Raw genomic sequence first — 25,473 nt, 5'->3', positions numbered from 1 at the left:
ATATGTTGACAGAGAAGTCACTGTTTTCCTATTTAGTTTTTAATAGATATGGGAGATACCTGTTCTACAGTTCATTCTGTGGAAGTCACAAACCTACCCCTTTCTGGAAGGGAAGTCCAAGTTGTAGGAATCAGTATTAAACACATTTTTAATCAGATTACAGCAGATGTCCCAAATAAAAGTTGTCAAATGGAGAACAAACACTAGTTCATTTAATGTAATTCGATTCCTTTGAATTTGGTAGAAAGCGACATTCTTTGGAAAAGGAATTGTGTGATCTCCCGTCCACCAGACGGTGTTGCAAATGAAACACAGGGTGGGGATTCAATGTTTAAAATAAATGTTCCAGATAATCAGATCTACCTCTGGATTTAAGACACACTGTCAAACATGAGGTTTGGGATTTTCCTAGGCAAGAAATTGGATTCATTGAAAGAGCAGAGCAAATCAAAGCAAAAGTGAAGTTAGGTGCAATATTTCATTGAAGTAAACGGTACAGATTTTCAAAAGAAGCAGAAGAAGGAACAAAGCTATTGACTGAAAAAATTATCGAGCAAAGAGTCCTCCAGGAGGTACCTGTGATTCTCTGGTGATAGAATTAAAAAGTTGAATGGCAAATGGTGCATAGTCCAAGACTGTGCAAGATATATAAGTTTGTGATTGTATGTTGGCCAATGGTACCAAATCCAGTAGTGATTGTGCTTCAAATTCCACAGATGCAGAATGGTATACATTCTATCAGTGGTATAATAGGATACTTCTGCCAAGCGTTCTTCTTAGTTCCTTTGCATGCAGACAGCCAGTTCCTCTTCAAATGCCAATTTTTGAATAAAGTTCTTGTGGGGCATAGAATCACACAAGGATATACCGAGAGTCTCTAAATATTTTGCCAAATCGTGAAGAAAGATCTAGAAAGCTTGAGACTGAATTGTAATTCAGTATTAGTCTAGTACATAGATGACTTACTGGTCGCATCTAAAACAAAAGAAGACTGTAAACTGGATACAATTGCCCTAGCTGAAAATAGACCTAAGGTTCCCCAACTAAAATGCAATTCTCTAAGAAGGAAGCAATTTTTATTGGGCACCATATTAAAAAAGGTGTGAGGAAAGTCTCAAAAGAACACATTTCTGAAAGTTTGAAAATGAGCCCACCAATCACCTAAATGGAGGTTCTGAAGTTTCTGCAAATTGTTACCTACTGTTGTCAGTGGATTCCAAACGCTTCCTTGATTGCAAAATCATTAGTAAGGACCAGTACCATTTGACAAAAATGTTTTGATGCATTCAAAAAATTTAAAGGGAGTTTGTGTAATGCACCAGCTACTGGGATAATTAATTACAGTCTAACCTTTTGTTTGCTCAGTCAGGGAAAAGGTGGATGTGTACTGTAAATTCTGACCCTGAAACATGGGAGTTTAATGCACTTAGTGGCTTACTCGTCAGCTACATTGGATTCATGGATCACTCACTTAATACTGTGGTAAACAATATTGTTTTTCATTAAAATATAGGGCATGATTAGGAGTTTGGAGGTCTTAAGACTGCTAAAACTGCGGTGTCAGTCTGACTGCCGCAATCTTGGTGGTCCGACTGCCAGATTACGATCCTAGCAGTCCGACCGCCAGGAGACTGTTGCCACCACAAGGATCAGTGATCCTGATGGGTTGGCGGTGGTGAAAGTCATGGTCAGCCACGGTGGTGCCGAGTTCGGCACTGCTATGCTGATCACAACTTTCGTTTCCACCACCCTTTTCATGGCTGGGTCACAGCCATGAAAAGGCTGGTGTGAGGGTAGAGTTGGGGACACAAGGGGGCAATTGCACTGCCCACAACCAAGGTTTCCACTGGTCAGCTCAGGGGAAACTGTGCAACGACATTGGTCTTTGAGCTGCGGCCAATGCCATCGCACAAGGGGGCCCCTAGCACCACCAGAATGCTCATTGTCTGCTATTCTGATAGTGATGGGCTGGGGGCCCCTGCACAGTTCATGCCATGGGCAGTCCATTGACCACCCTGTTGCCCCCAGAATTTGTTCTCTGCTAGCATTTTCATTGCATCCAGACCGCCATGAAAGTGCTGGTGTAGAACAAGTTTGTAATCAGCAAGGCGGGGCTCAGTACAACCAAGACTGTCTGCCTGTCGGCATCTGAGATCCTGGCGGAGACGATGGTCGGTTGTAGGCCTACCCGCCAACCTTGTAATGTGGCGGTCGGACTGCCACAGCTGCAGTGGTCCGACCGCTACCGCCAGCCTGGTGGTCTTGAAACCTCCAGACATAGGGGGTCATTCTAACCCTGGCGGTCGACGACCGCCAGGGCTAAAATGACGAGAGCACCGCCAACAGGCTGGCGGTGCTCCCATGGGCATTCTGCCGCAGTCAGAAACGGGAAACCGGCGGTGTCCCGCTGGTTTCCCGCTGCCCTAGGGAATCCTCCACGCCGGCGCTGCTTGCAGCACCGCCATGGGGATTCCGACCCCCTTACCGCCATCCTGTTCCTGGCGGTTTTCACCACCAGGAACAGGATGGCGGTAACAGGTGTCGTGGGGCCCCTGGGGGCCCCTGCAGTGCCCATGCCAATGGCATGGGCACTGCAGGGGCCCCCTAACAGGGCCCCACTGAGATTTTCAGTGTCTGCATAGCAGACACTGAAAATTGCGACGGGTGCAACTGCACCCGTCGCACCCTTTCCACTCCGCCGGCTCCATTCGGAGCCGGCATCCTCGTGGAAGGGGGTTTCCCGCTGGGCGGGCAGGCGGCCTTCTGGCGGTTGCCCGCCCAGCAGGAAACTCAGAATTACTGCGGCGGTCTTTTGACCGCGCAGCGGTATTCTGGCGGTTCCTGCTTGGCGGGCGGCTCCCGCCGCCCGTCAAGCTCAGAATCACCCCCATAATCTTGCCCACAGATTTTGAGAAGACTTTCTTTTTAGAGATACTGCCTAACTTCTTATGACTTTGCTGTTAATTTGAGAATTTGATTTTTTCTGACTCCTGGCCACAATTTACCTTAAAATTTGAGAGCCTTAATGATAATTACTCTGCATTGCTTGACTTGAGATTTTTGTGATAAAACCTTTTAATCTTTCTCTGATCTTTGAGTGGTCCCAGTTACTTATTGGCTACTCTGCTAAACTAATGTTAGACATGATGTTGGGGAGAGTACCTTTTAGGGCACGCTCAACCATGAGCAGAACAGTCTAAGGTAAATTTTGAGTGATATTCGCATTTTGGAGTGTTCTATAAATTGGGGTATGTAGTTCCACTGCCTCACTACAATCCCATTCTCCAAGGACCCACATAGCAACACACCTGGACCTAGAAGTACAGAGAAGGGGGTTCTACATGTTCACTTAATTGCTTAAAAGGTTCATGGTTATTCAGGAAACCACCTGCTAACAATGTAAAGTGCCAGGGTCAGCCACAGCCATCTGTCGCTGTGATCAATTCACCACATTTTGATTGAGTAATCACAGGGCCCGGGGGTATCATTGTCTGTGCTACCAGAATGAAAGAGCAACCGATAATTAAAAAAGGGTTTTAGACAGAAAAATTGTGATAAGTATTGGTGAAGTCATAGCCAAGGCATGGTTTACTAACAGTGATGGTCTGATGTATTCATTTTTTCAGATAAATCGGTTTCAAGTTGATGTTTATATCCGGGATGAAGGACCAGTGGTAAGTAGAATGAATTGAAATAGAATGTTACCTGTGGATGATCCTTGGATTTGCTACAACCAAGGGGCAAGTTATGCTCCGGCAAGGTGATAGATTTGAACGAAATTTTTATTATTTGATACAGGGGATTGAAGTGTTAGTTGTGTGAATGGGAGGTGATATTAATGGTGGGTGTCATAGTTGAAATAGGAGTGATATGTATGCAATTGTGGTGTTATATATAAATAACTGTGTTATATAAGGGATCAGATATCATACTTGAGAAGTGGAGGAAGTTATACCTTTTGGGTGTAATGTCTCAGCTTGGAAATGTCCTACCTGTGTGTGTGTGGGGGGGGGGAGGTGGGGGCAGGGAGGTGGGCCGGGGGTTTCTGTGTGCTCTGAATGGGAAACAAAATGTCTTGCCAAGCATTGGGTAAAATACAGGGGGGATGTATGGTTTTAGGTCTCAGAAGTGAGTGGGAGAACTGACCCAGATATGGATTTCTGTTTTTGGATTGTGATCTTATGGAAGTTGGTTATTCTGAATCAAGCATTAGATCCAGTGGTGTAATGAAACTTGAGGCCCCCCTCTGCAAAGTACTTGGAGGGCCACCCCTGGACTTACCCAGGAACTGTCAGTTCCAGGTACTTTGCTGAGGGGGCCCCTTGGGCTGCAGGGGTCTTTGTTACACTACTGATTAGATCATATTATGTGGAGAGAGAATTCCCCACACAGCATGTAAATATAAATGGTTTATATGGGGTGTTTTCTGGTGAACTGCCTGCTTCAGGGGCATCCCAGGCCTCCAGATACTTCCGCAGGATGGCTGAGATATCATACATCTGACAACACCTATTTCAGATCCCAGAGTATGCCATTAATATGGTATTGAAGCACTTTTCATTAGTACATATGGCTCTTGTGATACTTCCAGCACAGACAGGAGTCTGATTGAATATTGTGGAGGTGTGTGGTCAGTATAGTGATTAAGTCAGCTTTAATGAGTTGTAGGTTATTTGGTGGGGGAGATGGAGGCCTGAATGTAATTGGTTATGTAGTTCCTCTGCTGAAATGAATGCCCATTGCTCTGAAATGTACATGTGAAAGTAACATTCCAAAAAAGGCCCAGGATTTTCCTTATAGAAAAACCCTCAACCACTACAGTTACCCCTTGGTAGTATGCTTCACCATTGGGTTTCTTCCCGTTCCGTTGCAGAGCGGAGCGTGCTGCGACTGACGGGATACGTGGGAGCACTAATGTAGTCTCATCAAAGTGAATCAGATGAGGGATAGGGGTGATGGGGTCTTGGATTAGTTCAAAATACCTCATACTTCACAGTTATCAGTGAGGGACATCATACATGATAGGTATCACTTAAAAACACCACATTAGCTAGGTGAATTGCGCCATGCTTTCATTAGCGGTAGTCATACAAGGAGTGGTACCAGGGAGTCAACCTTGGTCCTGAAGAGGATCCTAGGGGTAAGGCTCCGAAACATGTAGACCTGGAAGTAAGGTACATGACATACCTGACTTCCATAGCCCCTTTTTAACCATACCACCTCCAGGAGATCTATTAAACCACTGGAACCACTAGGAGGCAGGCATTTTTAACTTATCCAAGACCCCACCACTGCTATCCCTCATCTGATTCAATGGGCTTTGCAGGATTCGTGTCAAAATTTTGGATGCTAGTCCTGCACACCTGTTAACTAGCATCAAACATTTTGACACTAGTTCCCTAACGACCGCCATCTTTGCTATGGCACACATATGTTTGGCGTTATGGGAGCACTAAGGGGTGCAAGAAAAGTGGCTCTGCACTGGGTGCCGTGCCACTTTTCTTAAATCAGGCCCACAGTACGCTTACTTTGATCAATTTGTTACTTTTGCCCTATTGGTGGCCACAAAGGATGTTCATCAACTAGTAAGATATGGCCCTTTGCTTTGCTTTTAGTTAAATAGTGCATCTCACTACTTACCTTTGCAGCTTGTAATGCTCTTTTTTTTTAGTCTCCTCAGTTCCCGAGATCAGTGAACATCATTGTGCAGAACTGTAATGACAACGCTCCGATCTTCCATGACACTCCATACGCTGCAGACATCCTCGAGGTTTGTGTGCCCCGGGCGGTTGATCTTTGGGTTTAGCTTTGTGACAATGATGTTGTTTGATGTGGGATTTCACAACAGTCACTCAGGTGTGCCCAGCTCTATAAAACTGGGCAATAAAGGGGCAATAAAGGGGGATTACCAAAGCATATTTGGAGAGTAGTAGGTTGGGGATATTAAGGGTGCCAGTAGGAGGGAGGGTGGCATTATGAAAATCCATAGCATTGTTAAGGCCCTTCAAATCTAACCAAGGCTTTAAGTGTCTGTGTTGCCTAAAAGAGCTCAAGAAAAGAAGGTAGTAGATAATGAGGTGAATCTGTGTCACACAAACTGTCACCACCCGGTAAAAGCTTCAAACTCAATGAGCTAGCTCAAGCGGTTCAGTGTCTGATGCTCTGAACTGTGTGTAGCATACCATTCACAAGTTCCAGCGCTTGTCAGATAGATTGGTGGGTTAATGCTCTTGCCGTACAAATGTATATATTTAACAAAAAGGTTGTTTTTATTTTATGCTATTTACATTACTTAATGCGAACCTAACTCTAGAGAGCAGCAGAGCACCTTACAGAGGACACATTAATGGCACATTAATGGCATCTCAAACATTGAACAATATTTTAGTTTGGAGGTGGGTCTGGTTAACACTAGATTAGAAGATCCAGACTGTGATGAGGAAGTGGGAGATATTTCTCCACTGTGAAGGGAGGCTGCAGCCATTTACGTTGCAACAGGTTGACCAGTTCCACAATCCAACAAAATCAACAGAATCAATTTTTTAAGAAGGAAAGCTATGTACACAATCATAAACACAAATCTGAAAGACAGGTTTAGCTTGCTAAAGTGGAACAACAGGAATATGAATGAGCAGTATGGAAAGCTTTTTGCACAAACCCCCATGAAAACACAATATACAAAGAGGACTGTGTGAACTTTTATACTGCTTTCCCATGCCTTCCTTCTCCCCCCCTACAAAAAACAGAAATGCTGACAAACAGGGGACGACTGAAAATTACTCTGCCTTTCCATCATGTTAAAGCTATTTTGACATTGAGTTTGCCGGTCTTTGGGGAATACCAATGTGGCGCCAGCCGGCAAAAGACCACCATGTTGGCAGTAATCCGACTGCCATATTAGGACTCACACAGCTAAGTTCACTAAAAAACAGCCAAAATTCTGAAACTGCCAGGACACTGGGGACAGAAAAGAGGCAGTCCCACCACCAGCACCGCAAGCCCGACAAAAATCCTCCCATCAGATTACGAAGCACAACTCACGAGAGCGGTCCTTCCATGGTGGAAAACCATTGGGTGTGGGAACCGTGGCAGACTGAACACACATAAAGAACACCACTCCACATTGGTAAGTTTGAATACCCAACACCTGACACACATCCACACACCCGATACACCCACACAGTACTGTGTAACACACCCCTATACGCAACACACAATTCTTTGCAACCAAATTGCCACACGCATCCAGACACAGGCAACAGCTTAGAGAGATACAAAAAGCAAGAATAGGCATCCATAGATATTCCACTATAGACACAGCCCACGCCTGCACAACATACACAACACACATTTTGCAATCACATACAATATACAACAACCATCACCCACTCACAACACCCACACTTCATCACTACACTTTTGACTGTGTGAGTGTACGTGTTTTGTGCATGGTATCATAGAAACAATATGCTGTGTGTGTGATGTGTTTGTCGATTGGTAAGTTGTGTGTTTGTTCCCTGTTGGTTGTACATTGTGTTGTATGTGTGATGTTTCCCTGGGTAGTGTCCATTGCCAGTGTTGTTCAGTGTGTTGATAATGGTACAGTTGTGGTGTTGTTGTGACATGTTGTGGTGTTGTGCAGTATTGTGTGTGATTGAGCCTGTGCTGTGTGTCTGTACGTAAGTGTGCTTCCATGATGTGTGTGTGCTCTTTGTAGCTGCAGTCTGTGTACTGTGTGTATACGGTTGCCTATGTGTCTGTATGTGAGTGTGCGTGGCAGTGTACAGTGAGGTTTGAGTGTCACCCTCACACCCCCTTCCCAATGGTATGTTGTGTGAGCGTGTAAAATCTGACATAATACAACATTGACAGGTGAGTGTGTGTACTTACGGTTGTTGTTGTCATTGAAGAATCAGAGGTCTGTGGGCGAGCAGGAGCCGCGGGATGATGTCTAGTTATGGTTCCATGGTGGGTCCAGACGAGTGTGTATTCCTCAAGGTGAGTATCTCCTTTCATATAGGTAATTTCCACCTGGGGTTCCGTAGTGGTGCGATCGCTGCAGAAATATTGGCGGTGTGCAGCCTCGTAATCTGTCTGTGAGAAACATAGTCTCCGGTGTCCTGCAGGTGCCTTCCATCGTCCGTGGTGCTCTGACCGCAGTGGCGGTGCTGGCGGTGCTTTGGCACTATTCTGTTGGATTCTATCAGTTTTCTGAATCTGAGGTGGATGAGTTTTGATCTGAGTCGGGTCCTGAGCTTTCAATACATTTGGGCCCAGCAATCCTACTTCCTACGTGTTTCTGCTGGCTGGAGGTGGAAGTGGGTTCACTATATAAAGACTTCTAGAAGGAATGTAGTGTTGTGCAAGATTTTGTAAATATAATCAGTCTTTTTTCTAGAGGGCTTGTGGAATATGTATGGTGATTTAAATTTAGTCCACTAAAGTAAACAAAAAAGTGTACAAATGATGGATAGAATGTTTCATTTAATCTCGTCCACTGGTAATTACTCAGGCCGCATCCCAGCCTATTGTTATGTTGCACACTTACCATCTCTGGTTAGACCCAGCCATATGAAAATGAGTCTTTACCCTGCTCCACTGTGGATCCCGCCCATGCACACCGTGTTACTGGAACCAAGATATGCCTGGCTGATGAGCCCTAACTAGGATGAAACTGGTCCTAGGTTGCTTGTGCTCAGGTAGGCCCTGCCCAGGCAGTTCGGGCTGGACTGTTGTCATTGGCGCAGGGTCAAGACTGATTTGCATATAGCAATCTGAGGTGGCATGGTGTGCAAAATAACAATGGACAGGGATGCGGCCCAAGTAATTACCAGTAGCTGAGATTAATTCAAGTATTCCGTCCATCACTTTTTTGGTATACTTTAGTGTGTCACCCAAGTGGGATGGATATGCCCTGACATGGGTCCTGTGTGCACTGTCACTGGAATTAAGCTATACCTGGCTGATAAGTCTTAATTAGGGTTAATGCAGTCCTATGTTACTTGTGTTACGGTTCAGGAGGACTTGGTCTGGCAGTTCAGGCTGGACTGTTCCCAATGGAGCAGGGTCAGGCCTGATTTACATATGACTGGGCCCAAACTGAGGTGGCATTGTGTGCAAACTGACAATAGACTTGAATGTGGCCCAAGTAATTACGTATGGTTGAGATTCATTCAATCATTCCACCCATCACGTTTTTGTATACTTAAATGCAATCCAAGCATCCATTAGTAACCAGTTTAGCTTTTACAAAGCATTTTTGGCCTGCTCATATTTACAGATGTTCATGCCTGTCAAAGCGGCTTAATTTTGGAATTGATGCAGTCTGTCCTTCAGCTCTTTAGCAGCCCCGTGCAATTCTTATTACAATGATCCAAGCATTTCAAAACAAATCATCACCAAGCTCCAATTAGGTGCAAGTTTTGAAAAAGGAACTACTTTATATAGTAAATCCTCAATATGCAAAATCTTCCCTCACTTGCAAGTTTTTGCCCTTGAGCAGAGAATGTATTAGCAGAGTGATTATGAGGTTTGATTCAAATAAGTTAACCAGATTTTTAGCTTTTCAATTACTGGGGTCAGCAGGTCCTAGCCTTATGGACTAGTGAAACAGCAGACATGGTGTATCTTTACCACTTTTGGATCTCTATTTTTGATATGTTCAGGCGTAGACAGATTTCTCTTATTCAGTGTTGAATAATGTCTAATCAATTGCTGCCTTTGTTGTGACACTCAGTTTTTTCTCCAGATGGATGTGCCCTTAGATTGTGTTAGCACAGATCTTGAAATTGGTCCTGTGCTAGCCTAGCAGTTGAAATGGAAGTCACATGCAGAAATTAAATGGGTGGAGGGAGGGTAGGCCCTTGAAAGTCACTGCACAGAGAAGCATGAAAGACACATTTTGAGGTGTTCATGCACACTTGATAAGAAGGGCTATGAAGGAAAGAATGTATCCATTTAAGAGCGATACTGGAAAATCTGAAACAGTTTCTAAATCTGTGCAGCAGAAGGTCCTGATCATAGGAGGCAGAGATATACAGCAGAATCAGTGCTGCTTACTGCCTTTCTTGGAGTGTGCTTAAGAGTGTCTGTCTGTCATGCACAACTGATTCAATACCTCTGAATCGGCAGAAACCTAATTGGAGATCATAGTGTGGCTGTTTATGTTTGATATAAGCTTGCATGTGATGACTTCTACCCTTCAAGAACTGGACAGAAATATGGTAAATAGGAAAGTGGCTAGTAGTCGCTATGGGGTCCCATAGGAGGGGCAAAATTATTGTAGGGTTTTGTTGGCTAGAAGTTGTGCCCAACAAAAGAAAATAATATATCAGAGTGGTCACACTTGATAACAGTGGACGTAAGACATGGTTCTGGAGTTTGCAAGTTAATGTGCCTAGTGTTTGCATGTATTCTGATTATTTCTTCCTCTTCCTGCACAAGACAATACTAGGTTTGTTTGAAAGATGACTCCAAGCTACCTGGGAACCCAATTGCTGCCCTGGGCTTTGATTGCGTGAATCATTGTTTTGAGGTGTGTTATTTCAATTAGTTCAATTGAAGAGATCCCAGACTAAAACTCTCATAATACATTTCACTGAACAAAAGCACAGGTTTGAAACATTGAGTACCTGGTAAACTGGTGCATCTGGTAACAATAGACAACGTACCCATTGCTCACTATGCCCCACAGCCCGTAGGGCTCTTTGACAATAAGGCCAGTATTGGTCCAGCTGTAAGGCAGTGAGGGGTGAGGCTATGAATCAGGGCTGAAGCAGTCACTGAGGCTGATGGCGACTCCTCGCCTGTCTGCGTAGAGGTTCCAACCTTTGACACAGTTATGTTCAGCTGACTGGGGAAAGAGGAAGTGTTAGTGCACATTTAAAGCTGGCTACCAAAGGCATAACCAAGGCAACGATACCGAAAAATGGCAGGATACACATCTCTTTCTCTGTTCATACTGTAATACAAGTTATGATCAATTAACCTTACAGCGTCTTCATATTATCATTTCTGATAAAATAAAATTAAGTTTATGACAGAATGACAGGAAGAGAATGGTTAATGTAAAAGGCACTGAGACAAAGGGTTCAGCAGGCACTGTGAGACAGAACCTGCAACAAGTCTCTAAAGCAGATGTCTTTGACATGATGTTAGTGAGGAAAAAGTGAAGTGGGACGTAGTTAGGGTCACCACTACCTCTAGACTATCAGGAAAACAGGTTCCAACCATGGCATTCATTTGATAATATAAAGTGTGCAGAAAGTGATAGTCATGGTTTGTTTCCATTGAACTTATTGGACTGGCACAGGTGATAGAAATGATTTGTAACAAAAAAAGAGCTTATGGCTGAAAAGGTGTCGACAGCTGGTAATCCACAACTCAGACCCAGGTTGACAGCTGTGGAACCCATAAATTGAACATGGAAAGCTTCAGCAAATGGAGGTTCAATTTAGAGCAAAGGAAAACAGAAGATACCTCAAGGATGAAAACCCTAGGAATGTGGGCTGAAACCCTCTCAAGAACTAGTGGGACAATGGACTGAAATACTGGCAGAGAATTATTAGGGCGCAACCAGCAGAAGTGTGAACCCTTGTTTAGGAGGGACAGTTTATTTGTAAAAATGCCCCAAGGCAGATTTGCAGCACTGCTTTGAGTCACTATAACTGGTAAAGGCGAAACAAAATCATGCATTATGAAGCCAATGGGTCTTGCATTTCATTAGGCAAAGGGTTTGGTAATATTTGCCCTTGAGAGCAAATCTCATAATGAAGCAATACTTTGGACTATATGGAAGCTGGGAGTTGGTCCTCATTGCTGAATAGATAGCACAGTTAAGCTGTACCTTCAAAGAATCATGCTAGGAAAAGAAGTCAGAGGATGACAGTGGTGAACTTAAAAGGCTTAAACTGCAAAGTATTTCGTAGTACATAATTTTGGCAAATGGCCAGCGTTGTTGCATCTTTAAGAAAGGGTATGTATGCCAAGTTCTATGAATAAAGAGATTTAAATCAAGTAAGAGTTTAAGATGATAGCATAGTAATACAAATAAATTATATTGTGATTGCATTTATAAAGCAACCACTACCACTGGCGAGGTGCCAAAGCACTTTGTGGTGGGTAGAGGCTACTTTGTGTCACAAAATTAGTGGCTAATCCAGTGGTTATTAATTATTGCTGTAGATGTTTTGGGTATTGGATTTATCTTGTGCTCCAAGGAAGCAGAAAATAATTTCCCCCAATTGCAAATGGAGATGTAGTAAGTTATTAGAAGGTAAATGCAATTATTAGCAGGAGTTGATTTAAAAGGAAAAAGAGAGGTAAAGATTTAGGGTGGAGAAGTTTAGATATTGTGCTATAGCAAAGAGCAGCTACACAGAATGAGACATTATGATTTGTAGTATCTCTGGAATAGTCTCAGAAGGTGAGTTTATGGTTTGTAAGAAGGGGTCTGGTTAGTTTACTGAAGTTTAATAGGGAGAAAGATGACAGGCACGTGAAAGGATAGGATAATCTCAGAGGTAATACCACAAGCAGAAGATGGAGTGTAAGGAGAGTATTGCTCAAATAGAAAGGGCGGAAAGAAAATAATTTATATCTATAAATTAGGTTATTTTCATGCAAGGTTTTTTAAATGTTGCTTTAGGATGCAATGTAAGGAAGTAGAAAAAGTAGAAAGAAAGGCTGATAGTTGAGGTGATATAAGTTGTTCTGCCTTAGGTCCTTCAGTTTGGCTGTTGATACTGTCTGTTAATTTTTAGAAAGATATTAAACATTATTGAAATTGTTTGACTTTCTACTTGTTTTCAGTATGAGGTGCTGATTTGTGTGGTATGCGTGAATAGTGGGCTGTCAGGTATGTCTATTGAGAATCTCAGGAGAGGAAAGTCAATGGAGTTTTATTGATCATAAAAACATGTTTGTTTCAGTACGATGCATGAGTATCTAGGGGATATAGTTCTCTAGGATATTTGGGGTTGTTTGTTGAGAGATTCTGCCAATTTAGCACTTGATCTTAGAGGGTCCTGGAGGGTGTCCGTCCATAGGCAAGAACTGTGAATGTGTGGATTCGTATTGGATTGCATTGAGAATAACCAGGTCTTAACCATCCTTTTGAATCCTAAATGATTACTAGTGGCTCTGATATTTGGAGATAGGGAATTTCAAAGTTTTGTCACTTGCACAAAGAAAGGAGTGCCACCAATTATTTTCATCCTGTAAGCAGGAGTTATTAAGCACTTTGCCATTCAGAGATGTAAGCTCATGGATGGGAAATATTTTGGAATTTTTGCTTGAATTAATTTTGGTCCTTTTTCACTAATAGCTCTATGAGGAATGCAAGTAGTTTGAAAGAGGATCTTCTTGCTATTGACAGCCAGTGTAGCGAAATGTTAGCTTGCATATTTACATCTAGAAGTAGTATTGTTGCAGAGCTTGGGATTCATTGTAGCCTTATGATAGTTGAGTGCTGTAAGGTAATTCAAGATGTGAAAAAAAATCTAAGTGTGATGAATCCTTAGGGTTTTCCACTTTGAGAATTATCTGGGTGTCATCTAATACTTGTTGTAGGTGAGTTTAAAACTGCTGATAAGATTTAGTAGGGCTTCGTGTACATGTTAAATGGTATAGATGAGTTAATAGATCCTTATGCAGCCCCAATTTTGTCGCGTATGTTCTTGAGGTCATCCTAAAATTGTGATTAGGGCACATTTGGTATGTCTTCTTGGCCAGAGGCTTATTTGCCAGCATGAGATTAATTTTTCTCTCTTCTATTACTTCTGAGATATACTGAAAGGCTGTTTTTTTCCATACGTTTGAAAAGAATAGGCAACTTGGAGATTGGTCTGTAGCTGTTGGGGTTTTGAGGATCCAGGATTTTTTTCCTAAGTGGTGGTCAGATGTATGCCTTTTTAGTATATCTGGGAAAGTTCTTGGTTTTGAGTAGTTGTTAATAATATTTCTGAGTGGTATTGAAGCCAACGTTGAGTGAAGGGTATTCTTGAAAATGTGTGGAGTGCAGGAGTCCAAATGGCAGCCAGTTGGTCTGATATATTTTTACTGGTCTTCAAATTTGGAGATCATAATTTCTTAGAAGGCTACTGTATGGACGTTGAGTATTTGTAGTGACCATTGGCTGCATAGAACTGGTAGAGTTGTTTATCTTGGTTGTTAGATAAGAATCAAGTATACTCACTTTGTTTAGAAAATGTGTTGCTAGTTTATTGCAGGTGCCTTGTGAAAAGGGAGAGTAGGTTTGGCAGCTCTCTGGATTGCGGAAACTATTACATATGCTACTGGAGTTACTTGGCTGGGCATTTGGCATTGTCAATTCTGCCTGAGTAGTAGCCTTTCTTTGGCCTTCGTAGTGCATGATTTGAACATTCAGTTGTGTCTGTGTAGAGACATTTTATCTTGTGGGTTCTTGGACTTCAGTCATCAGCACTGAAGTGTTGAGAGTTGTCCTTTAATTTTAACAGATCTTCTTTGATCCAAGGGGCCTTCTTTTACCTTTTGCCTTCTATCAAAGTTGCTTTTGGGTCTAATATTTCAAAGGCTGAGGACATCCATTCAGAGAGGTTCCTAATGAGTTTATTGTTTCCATTTGAGCATTTATTGTCAGGTGTGATTCCAACTCCTGCATGAGCAGTTTGTTTCAATATTTGTAGGTTATAGTAGGTTGATGGTCTGTAGTTGATATTTTGTTTGTTATCTTGAATGAGAAGGTGATAATGTGATGATCGGTCCATATAAAAGGTGAATTTGTTTGAATGGTGGTTAGTTCTGAATTGGAGAAAATAACATGCAATGTATGACTTAGGGTGGGCCGAGAGTCAGTCTGTTGTAAATGACCGTATTTAGAGCTGATATGATATAATTTGGTTGGAGCATATTTGATTTATTAAACCAGATATTTAGGTCACCAAGTTTAGGTGCATTGGACAGTTTTGTTGATAGATTTGAGACAACCTCCAGAAAGTATCAGTAAAAGCTCTATTGTTGAAAGGAGGTCTCTAAAGCTGGAGGAAGTGGCAGGTGAACAGGGGGGCTGGGTTGGCATCTTACCTTGTATAGTTACCTCTTCCAAGTTGATGATTGTTATGATGTCCTTATATCAATGGCTAATCTGCCTCTTTGTTTTCTTTCACGGTTATGTGTAATGTCTTGATAACCAGGGGGACTAGCTTCATGCAGTACTGAGACCAAATCATTTCCAAGGCAGGTTTCCGTGATGAATAGCATGTCTGGTTCTGTATTTACCAGTACATCAAAAGTGTTTTTAAAAGTGCCAAATGAAGCATTGTTAACATATTATAAGTTTAGAAACCAAATGTTCTCAGGCTAAAAAGCACATGAGGTGATGCAACGTATCAATGACAATGAAGCGTAGTATGCACCCTATGAAGCATTTTTTAGCATATTCTAAGTTTTAAAAAAACAAATGTTCTTGTACTAAAAAGCACACAAGGTGATGCAAAGTATCATTGACTATCTATGAAGTGTAGGATACCCCCTATGAAGAGCTAATAGGCTACAAAATATGTATATATAAAGTGCCCAGACAGAGGGAGAAGAGAGTCCAGTATTACAGGTTTTAAAAATCCAATAGGGAGTTTTCTTTGGCATATTTTATAGTCGCCCAGCTGAATGGAGCAACAATAAAATATATGTAACTGGAAAAGCTTGGGTGTGTCTTCCCTTCAAATATGTGGACAAAATGCAAACAATTCTAAATGTTGATGGCTAAAAATACCTCTAGAAAGCCAATATGGACAACTGTCTTTCCACAGAAATGCATGGATGATGAATAACCATCTAAATCTCAACACTGTAAAGACAGAGATCATTACCTGTGAACAATTAGAAATACCCGCCTACATTCATATGGCCCAAAGAACCTGTGGTCCCTTCAATGACAACAAGAGAGATAAGAAACCTAGGGATGGCAATAGATTCACACCTATCCTTGATATCACTGTCGGCAATAAGAAAAACTATTGCACAATGAAAAACTGTGGCACGTCTTTCTATACCTTTGATTCCCACAAAAGCTACATGCTAGCCTCACACATCTAATTTCCATGCTTGATTATGCCAAAGGCTTATACCTTGGTGCTTCCAGTGTCATCATATGCAGAATACTACTAATTCAAAATACTGCCACAAGCCTCCTTCTCTGTACCCACTCAAGAGAATGCATGACTCCAGCCCTGCAATCACTCTACAGGCGATCTGTGTTCAGATGAGCAATTTTCAAGGCACTTTGCCATACCCTCAGAGCCTCAAAAGGAAAAGGACCACTATACCTGCAAGTCAAATGCAACCAATACAAACTAATTTGGACACTGTGCTCCGGGTTTGCACCATCATACTACTTTAGTATAAAATAATCCATAGAAAGCACAGCTTTCTAAGTACAAAAACTCCACCCAAGATTTGAAGCATTCAGGGGTAAATGCACTTTAGAAGAGAAGTAAAAACTTGTTTTTTTCCAAGAAGACTACATCATCCCTAACCCTGTGATAGAACCGAGGACTAATAAATGCTCCTTCAAGTACAATTTACAGTCAACAGATATGGAGCGCCCCAACCAGCCCTCAATGGTCTATGTCAAGGCAAATTATATAAAGTAATGTTACTTCTAATATAACCCTCTTGGCCCTATCTAATACTATAGTGGTTGAGCAAACAAATGTAGTATAAAAAAGCTGTTTATTAACTCCCATGTACTGCTTGACTGTTACACTCTTACACTCACATAAGAGAGACCCCCATAATGCATGTAGATCACCCAGTACTCTATCTGCCCAAAACATTAAACCATCTATCACTAACCGAGCGGGCATGGAATAATTTAATTGATCTCACACACTGCTGGCCAACAGGGGACTTTAATTTAGTTTACTTCTGTAAGACCCAACCAGATACACATTATTCATGACAACTTCCAATGACAGTTATATGTATGGGATGATATTAGCAAAGGGCCTGATTTAGTCCTCGGCAGAGGGGTTACTCCATCACAACGGTGATGATTATCCTAGCCGCCAAAATCTAAACACTGTAGAAAACAATGGTATTTAGATTTTAGCAGACGGGATATCCGTCACCATTGCGACGGAATAAACCCTCTGCCGAGATCCAAATGAGGCCCAAAGTCTCTCAGCACAACTCCTAACTATCCCTTTTTCCAACTTGTGACTGCTCAGGACCAAAGACCTTAAACTAAAATTCTTAAAATGGACAACCCAGTGTAGTAACCATGTTAGTGGAGCATGATCATAAGAAATACCGTAAAAAGGTATTCAGAGCTGCCAACTTACTGAAAACCAAAAACTGCTCACGTTTCTCGTATACATCTTCATCCATCACACTGCTGAGTGCTGCATCCCATAACATGGTCACCATGCCTCAATGGTCATCATGCAATACATGCAAACACTCCCCATATTTGTTTTTCAAATATTTGTATTGGTTTGCATGATGATACAAAACAAATAGTTACATGGAATATTGGTTCATATCTGTATCATTGCTTTACATTTTCATTTCTTTTTATAACTTGCGTCATCTTTGTCATTAGGATCAGGCACGTATTTAGCAAATGAAGCTTTCAGAATGACAAGCAGCGCAATGGAATATTAGTCAAACAGAACTAAAATGCAATCCTAAGATTTTTGCACTGAAATCCTCACAGATGCAACTGGATATTGGATGTTTCATTATAGGCCATGCACTGTGTCTGTCGAATATGACAATGTATTAATTATTGAGCGGGGCATTCACAATTAAAAACAACAAATAGTACCTCAGTCACGTCGGTAGCAGCAGACAGGCACTAATTAATTTACATCAATTAGTGCTTAATGTCTGCTTCACACAGAGAAATGGAAGTGATGCCAGGCACGCCTTGACACATTACGAGGCTGTAAAGAAGAATGCCATGCAAATCAACAAATGGTGAGTGACATGTGGGTTCCATGCCCTGTACTGAACACAAAAGAGTCTCACAAGGGAGACTCATGCGCTAGCAAATGCACTTGCAGGCTCCACCCTAAAAACAAGCTAAGTCTGCTTTTGTGAGATGTAAATAGATTATTAGTAGCGCTGGGCTGTAAAAAGAGCAGAGGCAGGGGCAAATTGTCCAAGCTGCTCCCCACTTGTGTGACTGCTCTGCCTATGACTGCTGAACACAATTTTATAGGGGTGTTTTGAGGGCAGTATGAAGATTTTAGACTGACTATTTACTTTGGTTCAAAAGGTTTGGCACTGCAGTGAAAAGATGATAGGAGAGAGAAAGAGAGAGAGAGAGTGAGCCAGAGAGAGAGATAGAGAGTGAGAAGCCGAAAAGGAATTAGTGTTGGGGAGATGTGAGGGATGGTGAGGTGGCGTACTGACAGCAAATTGAGGTGGTGGTTAGTAATGTACCAGGAGATGGACTAATGAGCCACTGATAAGACAATCTTGCCAGTTTACTATATGTGAGGATGTGGAATGAATTTAGATATATAGCTTGTTTTTAGTGGCATCTATTTTTATTTATGAGTATTTGTGAATTGATAATTTGGCTTCAGAAGGCAGCAGAGAACTGTACAGAAAGTTAGATGAAGCTGTACATCAGTGCATCTTTTTGTGGCCAATCAGTTACTCTTTTTAATTTCTATTCCAATCAACAAGAGTTAGGAATCGGTACCCCACAAGGCTCAATATTTTCCCTTTTCTCTTTTATGTATATGAGTGTTGGGGACAAATTACAGTTGAGTTCTGGTGCATTAAATTAATATTATGGTTGAAGATTCTCCATATGTAATGGTGTAAATCATGAGGGTGTGGCTTGGCGCCAATGGCGTAGGGAACAAAAGTAGAGAGCTCCAGCGCCGGAATCCCCCATCTGGGCCCATACTGATGTCATGGAACCGCAGCAGTTTTGACCCACTCAATGGAGCATGGGGGAGACGCGATTTGAAAACAGGGAGCTAGAGCCGCAAATCAGTTTGAAGCCGGCCCGATCCCGGGAGAAGGGACGGGCGGGCCATAAACAAGATGGCGGATGCGGCTTGTGCCGAACGGAGGTGAGTGAGCAGAGGCCAGCCCTCGCAGGACAAGTATAGGAGCAGTGCGGAGGGCAGATGGAGGGGGACGGGTGGCCCCAACTGAGACCCAGGGGAATGGAGAAAAGAGCACACCAGGCCCGGGTGAAGAGACAAAGAGCGAGTCTGGCCTTGGCAAGCTCTGGGGGTGGCCTGGGACTGGGGTGACGTTCCCCGTCCCCCCTACACCTTCTAGTGCCAGCAGCGAGACGGGGAGCCCGAGGAGGGGGGGTAGCAGTCAGTGGTGACTCCCTCCCGGATATGGATTGTGGCCTTTAACAAGAATATGGAAGCCAACAACTAGGGCAATAATGGACTGCAGTGCGATGCACATTAACTGAAGTGCTGAGGAACGGATGGAAAGACTGGCCTGAGGAACGGATGGAAAGTGGAAGGGGGCCAGAAAGTACCACTGACCGAAGAGCTCGCGGGCCCTCCCTAGAGGTTCTGAGGCTCATTAACTGGGGAACCCCGGAGAAGGGCGTGGAGCCTGCCAGGGACCAGAGAGATCAATATCTGGCACTCAGTCTGATCAGCACAGTACATGAGACAGCGATGCAGCGGACTGAGCAAGGGCACTAAGGTTAGCGATCTTCTCAAGTGCAAATCGGGGACTTCGGTATACCCCTCGGCTGGCAGGCAAAAGTGGCCTACATAGACACATGGATTGCTGATCCATGATGGAGAGGGCAGGAGGAGTGGGGTGTGAAGGAGAAGATCCACTGCGAGAGGCATCCCACCTTGCTGCCCCTGGCGCTACTCCATGCGGGAACATTTATCGCACCCATCGATGAACATGGGGAAACCAAGTAAGAAAAGGGAAATGGCCGAGGATAATGTGCCACAGATGGGACACCCCAAGACACCCAACATAGGAACAAAAAGACTGCCACCCAAGGAGGGACTGGTTACAACCTGTCACTAGGAGACATACTGCAGGCCATCACTGCCTCCAGAGAGGCCCTGGAGTTCAACATAGATGCACTGACAACGGATCTGGGCCTGTTGGGTGAAGATCAAAGATGACTGGCAGAGAGGATCACGACGGCAGAGATCTCATCGGCAGAAGACCGACTAACTACCATGGAACAGCAGGTGAAAGTCCTCGCGGTCCGCACTGAGGATGCGGAAAATAGATCTCGCTGAAACAATATCCGAATAGTGGGATTGCCTGAAAACGTTGAGCGCAATGACATGACTTCCTATCTGGAGAACTAGATCCGCACAGAGGTGGCGATGGAGAACCTATCCCCTTTCTATGCCTTTGAGAGAGCTCACACAGTACCGACCAGATCGCCTCCTCCAGTGCCCCACGCGACCAGTAGTGGCCTGGCTGTTACACTACAGAGATCAAAACCATATTCTTGGACAGGCCCGTAGACGAGGAGAGATGAAAGTGGAGAACAGTGTGGTCCGCATTTTCCTGGATTTCTCACAAGAAGTGCAAAAACACTGGGCCACCTTCTTGGAGGTAAAGAAGCAACTGCGATCACTGAACATCCCTTATGCTATGCTCTTCCCAGCCATGCTGAGAGTGCGGAAGGGCGAGGCGCACATTTCTTCCTGACCCCGGAGAAGGTGCGAGACTGGCTGGATGGTCAACCAGGGGTAGACAGTACACAAACATACCTGGGGAACCGACCTTGGAGCCAGCACAGACAGTCTGGGGGACCCCGTCATAGTGAGGCGGCACCATCCCTGGAGGAGGCGAGGTGAGAGAGGATGAGAGCTACTGCAGCCGTGGCATTCTTGAGTCGGAGAGAGACCAGCACCCGGTCTGCAGAGACAGAGGAAGATATGCAGCACTCAAAGTCGGATGGGGAATCTAGAGACTCGACGACACCTAAGCCTGTATTCATACTTTTTTAGCGCCGCATTTGCGCCATTTTTTTTTACGCAAAAGCAGCACAAACTTGCAAAATACAATTGTATTTTGTAAATTTGCACCGCTTTTCCGTTAAAAAGCGGCTCAAATGCGGCGCTAAAAAAGTATAAATATGGGCCCTAGTGTTGAACTACTGATAGTAACACCTGGGACCATATGAAGCCCCTACAAGAAACTGAGATGAGAACTGAGAAGACCACCATAGGGCGCCTAAGGTTGGACAAGACAAATGGTTCCGAGAACATCTGAGACTGGATAGAGCGAGACCTGGAGGTGAGAGCCCTGCACCGCACCAGGCCTGGTCGCATGCACCTCATAAGAAAGTTTCTTGATTAAAAACTAGTTTGGATGGGGGGTTGCTTTTTCACCTGTCCTGGGGCATGAAAGTTGGGAAGTTGTTGGGTTGATGTGTTAAGGGAACGCTGCTGCTGCACCCCCAGAAGCGTAAACCTCATGAACGACGCTGGACTAACACCAATTGTTTACGGCAAGGAAATGCGTAATAAAAGTTGTGTAATAAACTAACCTAATGGGGGAACCACAAAACTATAAGACTGTATCCTGGAATATTAGGGTCATGCACAATATGGCTAAGCGGTACAAAGAGTTCTCCTATTTACAGAGAAGAGGGACTCGCATGGCTATGGTTCAGGAGACGCACCTGACGGCGTTAGAGAGGGTGGCTCTGCAGAAAAGGTATAGAGGTCAAGTGTACTATACATCCAACTCTGCTTATGCTCGGGGGACTCTCATATGGATTAGAGCAAAAGTCCCCTTCCAAAAAACAGGGACACTCATTGACATCAATGGCAGCTATGTGGTGGTCACTAGCCGCCTAGAGGGAAGGGACAAAGCACTCATTAGCATAAACACACCGAACACTGAACAGGGAGCATTTTTGGAGCATATTTCGGGGACATTAGCCCCTCATCTAATACATGCAGTACTGATGGCAGGGGATTTCAGTTGTTTGGCCAATCCTGACACGGACATATGAAATCCCCCGCTTGGGGGCTTACCGGTTTGTAGAGTAGCTGAAACGTTTCGAGCATGGCAGGCCGAGTGGGGATTGCTGGGCTTGTGGAGACACCTTTACCCACACATCAAAGATTACTCCTTCTTTTCTACTATGCATGATTTACACATCCATTTAGACACGTTCCTCTGCACACTGGAAGTACATAGCCAGGTTCGAGAAGTAGAATACTTGGGGAGGACGATATCTGACTACAATCCTGTCCTCCAGCTGGCCTGGGAGAGAACCAAGCCATGAATACCGACTTGGTGCCTCAAGCCAGAATCCCCAGAAGATCCAGTCTTTCGGGAACAGGTGGGGGGACACATTAGATGATATTTTGTGGAAAATGAGGCTACTGCTTCTTCTCCCCAGATCTTGTGGGATGCATTTAAGGTAGTGATACGAAGGAATTGATAAGATTCTGGAAGAGACTACTAGGGGAGGTCACAGCATTGGAGGGTGAGTTACGAACACTAGAAAAGCAAAGACCAGGCCATCCTGAGATGCAAAAGGAGGTGAGCGTGGCCAGGTGTAGAGTAGCAGTGCACACTGAAAGGATTCCTTGCTTTGACTATAAAAATTATATGACAAGAGCACATGCTGAAAGGGACACAACGGGCATGTTACTGGCATGGCTGGCCTATCCCTCAAAGAAGGGGAAACCCAGTATAGAAATTAATACCTCCACGGGACAGAGATTATTCTGGCAGGAAGAGATCAACCATCATTTTTTTGAGTACTACACCTCTCTCTACACCAACGTCACGTAAAGTAGAGAGGCCGACATACGGGCTTTCCTGGAACCTCTGGCACACCGGAACCTCACTGGGGAGGAGAAGGAAATCCGAGAGGACATAAAGGGCCTTGCACGAGGGAAAACCCTGGGTACAGACAGGCTCCCCATAGAAATTAATGCCACGTATGTTGACGATTTTGCCCCTAAACTTGCAAAATCATACAAAGCTGTGAGTGATCAGGGTTGCCTCCCAGACACGACGAGGGAGGCAGTGATAGTCCCACTACTGAAACCAGGCAAGCAGGCACATGACAGCAGGGCCTATAGGCTTCTATCCATGCTCAACACGAACTATAAAATTCTTAGTTGTACCCTTGAAACAAGGCTGCTACCACTTATGACTTGCCTGGTTCATACGGACCAAGCAGGGTTTATCCCCACACGTAAGACAGCCCAGAATATCCGCCGGGTTATCAACCTCTTGGACGCTGACATTCCAGAAAAAAGAACTGCAGCTGTCTTTGCATTGACATAGAGAAGGCATTTGACAGCCTGGAATAGAACTATCTATATGCAGTCCTAGAACATATGTGGCTGGGTGTGGGATTTGTTAGATGGACACAGTTGCTGTACACAGATCCCAAATTATGCGTTAGAACAGGGTCCACAATATCTGAATTATATACGGCGGAGAGGGACACACGGCAAGGGGGTCCCCTCTTGCCCTTGCTATTTGCGCTGGCAATGGAACCATTGGCCACCCAAGCACGGGCATCTCTTTGGTATCAGGGATTACAGCATGCTGATACCTCTCACCGGATAGCGCTATATGCAGAACATCTGCTTATGTTTCTACGAGATACAACATCAGAACTCGAGGGAACCCAGGCGCTCCTAGAACAATTTGACAGGATAGATGGGCTATGGGTGAATTGTTATAAATCACAACTCTACCCACTATCAGCAGACCCACCGGAGGAGTTTGGACATGTTTCCTGGAAACTTAGGTGCATGGCCTACCTGGAAGTAAAGGTCTACCACACTAAGGCTGATCTGCTGGAGAGTAACATAAGTAGTGCCAGTAGGGCACTGAAAACTAGTCTGGAATTTTGAAAGACACTCCCTTTGTCAGCGGCGGGAAGAATAGCACTCTTCAGGATGGTGGCTTTGCCGAGACTCTTATACTATTTTGCGGTCCTGCTGCTATGGATACCTGCCGTTGTCTTTAGGGAGCTATATTCCCTGATCACTGAGTTCATTTGGGGGACTGGGAGGTGCAGAGTACCTCACTACAATGAAAAGACTACAGGTGGAGGAGGGTTTGGTGGTTCCAGACTATGAATCGTACTATCTGGCGGCCTAACTACAATGGCTGACCCAGTGGATAGAGGGGCATCGACTCTGAACGGTGGGTTAGCTTCAGCGGTCCCCCATCTCCCTCAATTTGCAGGAACACTATTCAAATTCACTGGACCTGCTCAATAAGATACACCAGAGGTCCGTGTCATATGCAAATGCTGAAGGAGATGTCTCCAAAAAACTGACACATGTACACCTCACTCACCTGACATACCAATGACTTGGCTAATATGGGTGCCCCACCACAGAGATTGGGGGGGCATTGCATCCTGGATAGATGCAGTGGCTACACGGCTGGGGGACTTGTACAGCGATAGGGGGTTGTTGCCCTTCGAGGAATTCAGGCAGGAGTATGATCTCTCACAAGGTCACTTTCTGTTACACTGTGCCGTTACCCACACCATCCAAAAGCATTGGCACTTGGGGAACATAGAACCATGACACCATTGAGGCAGCAACTATATAATAAACTCGGAAGGTATATACAAGGCAGTAACAGGCTTAAACGGGGCAATCTGGGCGGGAGCATGCGGTACCCTGGAGGATCTGCAAATAAAATGGGAGACAGAATTGGGGATTCCGATACCAGAGAATTCCTGGGGGCAGATATTAGAGAGAGCATCTCAGGTATCTAGAAACGCCCGGTTCAACTTAATACACCCTATGTACTACATAAGGCATATCTCACCCCTAGGCAGCTCCACGTACACTTTCAAGTAATAGCTGCTAAATGTCCACGTTGCGGAGACGCAGCCACAGAATTCATACACATCATGTAGACTTGAACCTAACCACTTATTGGCATGGGGTAACAACACATATGGCAGAGGTCCTAGACAGAGATATCCCTTGCACGCCTGGACACTGTCTCCTTCACTGGTTCCCCCATACTCCCAGAATAAGGCACTAGTAGGCTGCAGGACCTTCCATACATATTGGCAAAGAGCGAAATAACTAGGAACTGGAAACATCCCTCAGGCCCTGGGCCGATTAGCTGGAAAATGGAATTGGAACGATGGGCGGAATACAAAAGTTTAGTTTTACAGTATGAGACCGAGCAGGGCAGGGGATCTAACATGAATTTGGGAACAACTGGTGGAAGCCCTGAAAGATGAGAATAGGCTATCCCTCAATTAACCTATAGAGCTCTTACTGACTGCCACTCACCAGGAACAGACACCTTCTAGAAGATAGTAAGAAACTACCCATAGGGGAAGCTGGACCAGTAAGGCTAATGAACTAGCATTTGCCTAGCACAACAGTGGAAAAACGCACGCACTTATACAGACCGCACACAACAGGATAAAGGTATAGCAGAGGTGACGGCACGGGGGTTGAGAGGAGGGTGAGTCTAAGTGCGCATGTTCTGAAGCAGTATATGATTGTT

The 25,473-nt window shown here is 44.1% G+C and overlaps 1 protein-coding gene across 3 annotated transcripts in view; it reads left to right on the top strand.

The window, feature by feature from the left end:
* CDHR2 (cadherin related family member 2) overlaps positions 1-25,473 on the top strand; it is a 497,387-nt gene that overhangs the window by 213,158 nt on the left and 258,756 nt on the right. For all 3 annotated transcript variants that reach the window (XM_069244564.1, XM_069244565.1, XM_069244566.1), the window contains 2 exons: positions 3,627-3,674; positions 5,672-5,770. In XM_069244564.1, coding sequence (XP_069100665.1) covers positions 3,627-3,674; positions 5,672-5,770 — 147 coding nt within the window. The remainder of the gene's footprint in view (positions 1-3,626; positions 3,675-5,671; positions 5,771-25,473) is intronic.

Source organism: Pleurodeles waltl, chromosome 7, assembly GCF_031143425.1.
Source record: "Pleurodeles waltl isolate 20211129_DDA chromosome 7, aPleWal1.hap1.20221129, whole genome shotgun sequence".
Taxonomy (NCBI): Eukaryota; Metazoa; Chordata; class Amphibia; order Caudata; family Salamandridae; genus Pleurodeles; species Pleurodeles waltl.
Note: the sequence above shows the minus strand (reverse complement) of the source record. Positions and strands in the feature narration are given on the sequence as shown.